The sequence below is a fragment of the Austrofundulus limnaeus genome, unplaced genomic scaffold, assembly GCF_001266775.1.
Source record: "Austrofundulus limnaeus strain Quisiro unplaced genomic scaffold, Austrofundulus_limnaeus-1.0 Scaffold15, whole genome shotgun sequence".
In the NCBI taxonomy this organism is placed as follows: Eukaryota; Metazoa; Chordata; class Actinopteri; order Cyprinodontiformes; family Rivulidae; genus Austrofundulus; species Austrofundulus limnaeus.
The window spans coordinates 3,555,809-3,566,272 of NW_013952417.1; the positions used below are offsets into that span (position 1 = coordinate 3,555,809).

At 39.4% G+C, this 10,464-nt stretch overlaps 1 protein-coding gene across 1 annotated transcript in view; it reads right to left on the minus strand.

Annotated features, from left to right (window-relative positions):
- The window catches only part of slc44a5b (solute carrier family 44 member 5b), a 55,361-nt gene that overhangs the window by 18,293 nt on the left and 26,604 nt on the right, over window positions 1-10,464 (minus strand). The window contains exons 4-8 of the mRNA XM_014002918.1: window positions 8,702-8,786; window positions 8,320-8,404; window positions 8,086-8,199; window positions 1,210-1,270; window positions 984-1,107 (exon numbers count right to left, since the gene is read on the minus strand). Of these exons, the coding sequence (XP_013858372.1) occupies window positions 984-1,107; window positions 1,210-1,270; window positions 8,086-8,199; window positions 8,320-8,404; window positions 8,702-8,786 (469 nt within the window). The remainder of the gene's footprint in view (window positions 1-983; window positions 1,108-1,209; window positions 1,271-8,085; window positions 8,200-8,319; window positions 8,405-8,701; window positions 8,787-10,464) is intronic.

The window sequence follows — 10,464 nt, forward strand, 5'->3', positions numbered from 1 at the left end:
ATGCATGCCACTAGTTTCTCCATACAGGAGGCGTATTGAAGCTGTCATTGCCAACAAAGGCTTTTGTACAAAGTATTAGATAAGTTTGATTTCTTTGTATGTATGGATCACTTGGGTTGTTACGACATCTGGTGAAAATTTCATGTCATTAGCACCTCTAGTAATATATTTACTGAGAAAAATGTTGACGTGTTCAATTCTTATTTTACCCGCTGTATATACCTCAGTTAGTGTTTCTAAATTTAGCCTATAAATTTAGCAAGAGCTAATCTACTAGTACATTTTAAAAATAGCAAAAGCCCTAAAGTACTAATCAGGAAATTAGTTCCCCTATTAGTGCTTTAGTGCTTTAGGGGAACTTTGCCCACCAATGCATATACAGTATGTATATGTTACTAGTTACTGATAAAAATGAGAAGTTAGTTTTTGAATTAGCTCGGGAACTAACAGGATAAGCTGAGGTTCTCCTTCCATGGAGCACCTGTATTTGCATTTTCAGAGTCATGTCTACATTCTCCCCTCAGCGCGCTCCAGTTTCATTTTAAAGGGCTTATCATCAGATACTGTTCAAGATTAGCTAGAGCTAGAGAAGCTAGAAAGAGCTCGCACTGGAGGACCTAATAAGCATCATTATTTACCCGGTAAGTTTTGCAGTGTATTTTCTTTTAATTAAAAAAAACTAAACATTATTTTTTACTGTCTTGCTTTTATAGTTGAAGTTAAAGTTTATTAAAAAACATCTAATGTTACAATTAGTCAGTTTCTTTAGGCTGAGGTGTTCCTAAAGTTCATACTCAAGTAAAATACACACATATAGTAACTCTGATTGTCACATTATTGGGCAATGGTAACATCAGTGACATTTCCAGGTGTTTCCATAGACTGTCCTCCAGGAGCATGTAGGTGGAGCTGGCATCCCAAATGCTGTACTTACGTATGAAACCTCTCCTAATGTGTAAATGAACTAGATGAGCAGGTCTTACTTGGCAGCATCTTTGAGGTCGTTGACGCTTCTTTTGTTATTATTTCCATCTTTAAAGGTGGTCTGATTGGCGACACGTAAAATTCCATCTCTTGTGTTGAAATCGGGGAAGCACCGCTGAAGGACTAAAACACATTTGTGAAGAGGTTTTTGGTGTGCCTTTAGTCGCACGGAAATTATTATTATTTTTGTCAATTTTGTGGTTATGGGAACTCTGGTTCACTTACACAGTCTGCTTGGCACAATCATAGAGGGGCAGTCTTCATCACGTATGACATCTGCAACTGACTGAAAGAGAGCAGAAGAGAAACTTCTGAAAATTACTGTCCATTCACTTATCAGTCTTCTAAATGACAGAAAGAAAGAAATTATTTTAAGTGAATGCCCCCCCCCCCACACCTTTAAATCTATCATGTATAAAATGAGAAGAATTCTAATAATAAAAAAAACCTACAAATCCTTACAACTGTTTTACTTCCAGTTCATGTCTCAACAGTGAACTGTAGAAGCACCACAGACCTGAGCCCATGGATCCTCAAACACTGACCCAGGTCATATGTTCGAAGCCTCACTACAGGATTTCTATTTATAACAAAACCACAAAACATGTAACAGAAAACAAATCTTTATTTTGCGTATAACACTTTTGCTTTTTATGTTTTCTATTTTGGTTCGATCAACCTGCAACCCTCTTGTTGTGAGGCGACAGCTAAAACCACTGTGCCACTGTGTCACCCAGTATTTAAATATTAAATGCAAAATGTGTCAGACTCAGATTATTCATAGGCAAGAGTAATGGCTTTGGTTCTTCACATTCCTGTAACTCACTGAAACAAGGATGAAACGTTCTTGAAACTGTCAACAGAATCTGAACTGGTTCCCCAGATCCCAAACTTCCCTGGATCCCTTTGTTCCCTGGTATAKTGCCTGCACTGTAATTCAGTATTTTTTTTTCATTTATTTTATAGGTACCCTGAGTACATAGGTAATGAGGAAATGTAAGGAGCAATCTCTCCTCTTAAATAAAATTTGCACAGACAAAACCTACATGATTGTTCAAACTAAGATAAAGCAATTTATAAAATGTAATTTATTTATGTACATTTATGTGATTATGCATGTTTTATGTTGGGGGTGTACTTTTGTGTGTTTCTGGTACCAGTCCCAAGCCCGGATAAACGATGAGGGTTGTATCAGGAAGGGCATCTGGTGAAAGGAGTGTGTAGGTTAGAGTAGGGACTCTGAATGTAGGAACAATGACTGGTAAAGGCAGAGAGCTGGCAGACATGATGGAGAGAAGGAAGGTAGATATTTTGTGTGTCCAGGAGACCAGATGGAACGGAAGAAAGGCCAGGAACATTGGAGGTGGATTCAAACTGTTCTATCATGGTGTAGATAGGAAGAGAAATGGAGTAGGGGTAATCTTAAAAGGAACAGTTTGTGAAAAGTGTTCTGGATGTGAAGAGAGTGTCTGACAGGATCATGAGCTTGAAGTTGGAAATTGATGGTGTCATTTTGAATGTTGTCAGTGTGTATGCACTACAGGTTGGTTGTCAGTTAGAGGAGACAGAGGAATTTTGGAATAAGCTGGATGAAGTGGTAGAAAGTGTCCCCAGAGAAGAGAGATTGGTGATTGGAGCAGACTTCAATGGTCATGTTGGTGAAGGGAACAGAGGAGATGAAGAGGTGCTGGGTTGGTATGGTGTGAAAGAAAGGAATGCAGAAGGACAGATGGTTGTAGATTTTGCAAAGAGAATGGAAATGGCTGTGGTGAACACATATTTTCAGAGGAGTGAGGAACACAGAGTAACATACAAGAGTGGAGGAAGGGGCACACAGGTGGATTATATCCTTAGAAGGAGATGCCACCTGAAAGAGATTAGAGATGTAAAGTGATGCCAGGGGAGAGTGTAGCAAGACAGCATAGGGTGGTAGTCTGTAAAATGAGATTAGAAACAAAGAAGAGGAAGAGAGTGAAGACGGAGCCAAAGATTAAGTGGTGGAAGCTGAAGGAGGGGGATTGTTGCAGGCAGTCCAGGGAAGAATTGCAACAGGCTCTTGGGGGCAGTGAGGAGCTACCTGAGGACTGGGAAAACAGCTAAGGTGGTGAGAGAAACTGGCAAGAAGGTGTTGGGTGTCTCTTCTGGTCAGAGGAAAGAAGACAAGGAAAGTTGGTGGTGGAATGAGGAAGTCCAGGAGAGCATTCAGAAGAAGGCGGCAGCTAAGAAAATGTGGGATAATCAGAGAGATGAAGGAAGTAGGCAGGAGTATTGTGAGGCTAGTCACATAGCGAAAAGAATGTGGCAAAGGCAAAGGCTCAGGCCTATGATGAGTTGTATGAGAGGCTGGATAGTAAAGAAGGAGTAAAGGACTTGCACTGTTTGGCTAAACCAAGAGATAGAGCTGGAAATGATGTACAGCAGGTTAGGTTGATAAAGGATAGAGAGGGAAACATACTAGTGAGTGAACAGAGAGTTGAGTAGATGGAATGAGTATTTTGAAGAACTGATGAATAAGGAAAATMAGAAAGAGAGGAGGACAGAGGGGGGACAGATAGTGGATTAGAAAGTGCAAAGAATTAGTAAGGAGGAAGTGAGGGCAGCCTTAAATAGGATGACGAATGGAAAGGCAGTTGGTCCAGATGACATACTTGTGGAGGTATGGAGATGTCTAGGAAAGAAGGRAGTGGACCTTTCGACCAGGTTGTTTAACACAATTCTGGAGAGTGAGAGGATGCCAAACGAGTGGAGAAGCAGTGRACTGGTGCCCATTTTTAAGAACAAGGGTGATGTGCAGAGCTGCAGTAACTACAGAGGTATAAAGTTGATCAGCCACACCATGAAGGTATGGGAAAGAGTTGTTGAACCGAGGCTAAGGCGAGAGGTTCAGATCAGTGAGCAGCAGTTTGGTTTGATGCCAAGAAAGAGTAAAACAGATGCAATTATTGCTTTGAGAGTGATGGTAGAGAAGTACAGAGAATGCCAGAAGCAGCTGCACTGTGTCTTTGTGGATCTAGAGAAAGCATATGATAGGGTGCCAAGAGAGGAACTGTGGTACTGTATGAGGAAGTCAGGAGTGACTGAAAAGGATGTGAGGGTGGTGCAGGACATGTATGAAGACAGTGAGACYGTGGTGAGGTGTGCAGTCGGAGTGACAGATGGTTTCAAGGTGAAGGTAGGGTTACATCAGGGATCAGCTCTGAGCCCCTTTTTGTTTGCAGTGGTGACGGACAGGTTGACAGATGAGGTCAGGCAGGAGGCTCCATGGACCGTGATGTTTGCAGATGGCATTGTAATCTGTGGTGAAGAGTAGAGAGCAGGTGGAAGAACACCTGGAAAGGTGGAGGTTTGCATTGGAGAGAAGATGAATGAAAGTCAGTAGAGACAAGACAGAACACGTGTGTGAATGAGAGGGAGGCAGGTGGAAAGGTGAAGATGCAAGGAGTAGAGGTCAGAAAGGTGGAAGACTTCAAATATCTGGGGTCAACCATCCAGAGCAATGGACAGTGCAGAAAAGAGGTGACGAAGAGGGTGCAGGCAGGATGGAATGGGTGGAGACGAGTGTCGGGGCTGTTGTGTGACAGAAGGATAGCAACAAGAGTGAAAGGTAAGGTTTACAAGACCGCAGTGACACCTGCTGTATGGTTTAGAGACAGTGGCACATGTGTTGAGGAGGGATAGTGGATATATTGGACAAAGCATGTTGGTGATGGAGCTGCCAGGCAGAAGGAGAAGAGGAAGACCGCAGAGAAGATTAATGGATGTAGTAAAAGGGGACATGGAGATGGTTGGTGTAACAGTAGAGGATGCAGGGGATGGGATGAGATGGAGGCAGATGAACTGCTGTGCCGGCCCCTAAAGGGAGCAGCCAAAAGACAAAGAAGAAGAAGAAAGAAGATGTATGTTTTATGTCTCAATGGGGCATTTTATGTATTAGCCCAGCCAAGAAGGTTGTATTTTTCGTAGAGTAGGTTTGTCTGTGCACATTAATAAAAAAATGTACTGTAAAATAGATTTTATTGAAATGTTCAAGAAATTTTGAGGTTGTCATAAAGAAAAAAATGATTAAATTTTGGTGATCTGGATCACCTGTGGTCTCTGGATCACTTGCGGTCTCTCTAGGGTCTTGGCAAAGGTGTGTTTGCCAAGTGTTTATAGGTGGTGAATGTTAGAATTTACATTTAACCAAGAGTGGAACTGCTCTACATTTACCCTCCTCCTTTATCCGGGCTTGGGACCGGCAAAGTGACCCTTAAAGAGACACTCTGGCAGAGTTACTTATTTTTATTTAATTTTTTTTATCAGATTTTATGTATTAATTTTTTTTTACTTTGACTTTAATGAGGTTTTACTTTGAAATTTGAACAAAAGGAGAATGTCTCAAAACACAGATAGGAGAAACACATGAATGTATCATGTTTTTCAAGTAAAAAATACATGACCAAACTCAGAAAGGAAACCATGCAGAGCACACCTCACTTGTTAACAATTRAAGTTCATGAGGTGTTTCTGAAAGCATAAATCTAAAATACTTTATTTTATTTATTCTATTTACTTAATCTTTTAGAGATTTGTTTTTTTAACTAGACAAATTATTGTTTTAGTCTAAAGTTAACTTTTATTATCTTTTTTTATTTTTTGGTTGGAGAAACTGGAGTATTTGGTAAAAACCCATAATTGTAAAGGACTATTAAAAATCTCCATTTAACCCAATATTCTTATTATGCCTCCGCCCACTGGGGCCGCAGGCATACTGTTCTCTGGTTGTCTGTGTGTTAGTGCAGTGTCTGTCCGTCACGGGTGGTCTGGTGTGCACGATGTCTTCTGAATGAAATTATATATTTACTTATAAATTGGCATAGTAACTCCATTAATACTCAGTATGATTAGATTTGTGTATCAAAGGATCATTTATGATGATTGGTAATATAAAATTGGAATTTTTTTTCTAACTCGACGATACAAACGAGGTAGAACTCGATGCTTTGGGATGCCTCCGCCTGTCCTAGTGTCCTCTGCATTGCAGGCACTGGGCATGCAGCWACCTTTTTACCTCTATCTTTGGACTTTAATATTCTAAGATGTATGTAACCATTTCAACAATGTCTAAACATGACTTCCTCTTTGASATTTTCCATTTAATCTAACCAGGTATTTTATTTGTACTGTTGAGGAATTAGAAAAAATGCCAGTTTTAATTTAGCTATCATCATAAATTACCTTGACCTTTGACCCTTCGGTGCTCAAATCTAAACAGACTTAGTACTACCCTAATGGAGTCACTATGCCTATTTATAAGTAAAAATATAATTTCATTCAGGAGATATCGTGCACACAAGACCACCCGTGCTGGGTGGACGCTGCACTAACACACACAGCCACAGTGGGCAGAGGCATAATAAAARACCTGGTTAACCGTAAACTTGTTGAAGTCACAATAATCTACAGTATATATGACAAAAATGACATTTATTTTTGTTTTTAAGAATGCCTTGGTTTGGACATTTTTTCCCCAGAATTATCTTAAAATTTGAGGGTTTTATTCAATTAGGAACAATTATTTTTATTTGTATTACTGTATGATTATTTACGGGAATTATGTGATCTTGAAACAAGGCCGCCATCTTGGATTTTCACATGTCTAATCAGTTAATTAGAAAAATTGTTCAAATTTATGAAACAAGCAAACAAACTCTAGTGAGGATTCTGTTGGAGGTATTTATTATCAGTTCTGTATCTGTTTTCGTGCACCAAAAATGTCATTTTTACGGTCATATTGTACTTACTTGTWTATTTCTTATTTGCTAAAAGGTCTCCACTGCAGCTGAACTGAATCATAACAAACATTACATAAACCCTGACTCCTCTAAAATAAAAATAAAAAATATTTATAAACTTAAACAGAACCCTCACCACAACACCATGTGATGTTCTGAAATCTGCATCAGATTTACCTGAACCTGAAGTGTCCAGGTGACCTGCTGCGCAAAAAACTTTAAGAATTCTTATTTATTTCATCAATAGTGTTTCTGGCAGCCTGACCTGCAGGAGGAGCYTTCTCTCTTTTTAAATTAAACATTCCTCCTCTGAACAACCAGAATCTGAGAAKATCTTTGTTGTTTGGATAAACAGAGAAAAACAAACAAGAAGTTTCAGAAGCCTTGCACTAAATCATTCAGGGCTGATAGTGGGAAAAAAAAAATCCAGATCCTGAGAAGTGGACGTCACATGGGGTTGGGGGTGGGAAGGTTAGGTCCATAAACATAGTGACATTTAGACAATTCTCATCTTGTTAGCTGTGAACATCACCGTGGATTTGATATTTACAGTACATCCAAATCAGGTGAAAGYTGTACACATTACAATAGTAGATGTGCCAAAAGCAATGGAACAAATTAACTTTTTAATATTTGGTTGTAAATACTTTGCAGTCAATTCCTTCCAGATTTTGAGCTTAAACTTCAGCAGGATCTGAATCAAAGTTATGCCAAGACCCAAGTCCCGCCCCACCCTGTTTCTGATTGGCTAGAAGGCCTATCCAGTGTGTTTAAAGTGAAATCTGCACCTCCGTTAGMTCCAGAGACATGTTTGTGAAAACTCTGGGTGAACCCAATGTTTTGTTTTGTTTTTTGTAAGCTACGCCACACCGACGATCTGGAACAGCGCCAGATTGCTATCAGCCCTGTGAAGGACAAACTGAACAGTGTTTGATAAAATACAGCTTGATGTCACCACTAAGAGGGTTTGGAAAAAAAAAAACAATGATTCACTTCCAACAGTGTGACAGAGCTGCAACTTGCTCCCACACAACACCTCACTTGGAGTCCTGCACAGCATCTTGCTAACGTCATTAGCGCTGAGCTGATGCCAGTCAACAGAACACAGCTTAGGTGTGCATTAGTGGATATTAACTCAGTGTTTTCTCTGAACACGTGCAAATAAGCTCTTTGTAGCTTTGGATCAAACTTCTGAAATTCTACCTGAAAATAGCTTTCAATATCACAACTGAATGTTATTAGATACAAAATACATCTCAAAGAAATCATCCAACGTTCAACCAGTTTGGAGCAAAAAGCAGCTATGGAATATGAACTTGTCTCTCACCTTACTGCCAGGGTTAAACCCAGGCTTACAGAACTGCTTGTAATAGTCCCAGTTGTTGGTACTCGACACATCCAGGAGAGTGGCAAATCTGTCGGGGCACTTGGAGACACAGAGCTGAAGGAGGCAACATATCAGCTCAGTGAGAATGCCCGTCAGCGTTACATAATGAAACATAGTGAGAAAAGTGGAGAGGAATGTAAAGCACTGCCAAGAAGAGCTTCTTTCAGTTTTTACCTGAGTTGTTGGGCACTGGAGGTTAATTAAAACCGCAGGATTGGCACATTTAAGCATGTTGAAGTAGAATAATATGGCTTTGTTTCTGGAGACAAAGAAGATCCAGACAAAGAGAGGATTTAGATTAGACAGATCTAAAAGTCTATTACAGCATCATGATTTATCAACGAGCTTAAGCACACACACACACACACGCACACACACACACACACACACACACAATGGTGTGTGGAAAAACTCGTCAGGATTAAACATAAATCATCTTTGTGTACTATGCTGCAGTCAGAGCCTATTTAGAGCACGGAGATAAGAGTGTAAAGCTGACAGATTGTATGAACAACATAATTACTCCTCTGCCCAGTTATTTAAAATGTCCACTCACACATTAGTTGTGTTCTGCTGGCCACAGAACTGACCCTGGCTGTCAGTCGGATAGACAATCTTCCTGAGGTCACCATGGATCCAGGCTTTAAACAAACAAACAACTTTTAATTTGAACATAATCATTTATACCCATGTAATTTATTATTCTATAATTAATATAATTATCATTAAGGTCATTAAAAGCAAATGATTTGAAGTCTTTCAGTCAGTTTCAGAAACCTGACAACACTTCTATACAATACAGGTYGTACAAATAATTAAACTTATTCCATAATTCTTTAAATATATCTGGGTTAAAGCAAATGCTGTACATGATAGCAGCAAAATAGGACTGCATTAAAACCTCATCTCCATAAATAAAACAATAAAAGCCTATTTAAGTATGTTAATGGTAAAGTTTTTTTTATACGAAACGTGTTTTGTTGCCAGATGGGGCCAGGGCACTCTTGTAAATTAGATTTTTAATCTCAAAGAGTTCTTCTGCTGGTAAAATAAAGGATTAATTCAAAAATTATTTTGCATGATTGAGCAAACAAAAAAAAAAAACGCAACAAAAACAATATATCCCACATAGCTTTATTTGTCTGGCCCAGTCCTGGCCCACACAATGCACTTTGCCCAGACACCACAAAGAATGACAGCCCTTTGGTGGCTCAGATGGGGTTTACCAGGGGTGGTGGTCCATGAATGGGTCAGCATCACATAAACCCAATTACAACCAGGCCAGCTGTGACATTGTCAGATTTGGGTCACATAGACCAAAATGCCACCTGGCCAGCTGTGGCATTGACCGATTTGAGATGCATAAACTAAACTACAACTGAGCCAGTTGTGGCATGCCATCTTAAAAACAGTGCCATCATTGCCAGACCTGGCCCACATCTCATTGACAAATCACTGGCCATGCCAGCAGTCAGCTAGCAGTGCTAGCGTTGCACCAGATCTGGCCCACATCTGTCTGCTATAAGGGTTTCTTTAAATTTCTAAATAGACATTAATATAACCATAAAGTGTTCAATCTAAAGATTCATTTCAAGGCTTTTTCCCCAGCTACACAATGAGGAAACATCCTGAGTATGAGACAACACACAGCTACAATAAGGATGATGAAAGAGAATTACTATGTGAGAAGACCAGACGGTTCTTTAGCTCACAGCAGATGTGTCAGTGTCTTTTTGAAGTCACATTCATTGTCATGGCTCCTTTGTTTCTGAGTCATTTGGAAACAAAAAGTTGTTCCTGCATGATGATACTAACAGCAAACTGCAAAGTAACAGTATTTAAGTAACGAGACATCTTTTGTAGATAAAGCGATTTGTAATTTACTGTCATTTGTGTAAGTTAAACATTTGATTTGAAATGTGTCACAAGTTGTGTATAAATTAAAGGACAGAAACATCTGAAATAAAACAGTAAAAATAAAAAAAGCAGTCTAAATTTATGAACCAAACAAGTTTAAACTTAAAAAGGCAAGATAATCTGAATGACACAAGAGATCAGAGGGGATATCTAGCAGCCAGAGGTGGGTGCAGTTCAGCTAATTTGCTAATAGCAGAACTAGCTTCCCATTTAGCAGATAAGTTTTTTTTTTTTGTGAACTTTGGGAACAGTTAGCAGACTGCTTAGTTTCCACTAAATTGGTTTCCGCTAATTTTCAGTCCACAAAAAAAAAATTTAACTTCAATTTTATGCCAAATTAAATTATATTATCCCTGCTTACAAGGAGTGCTGGACGTGTGAGGGACCATGTATGTACCATGT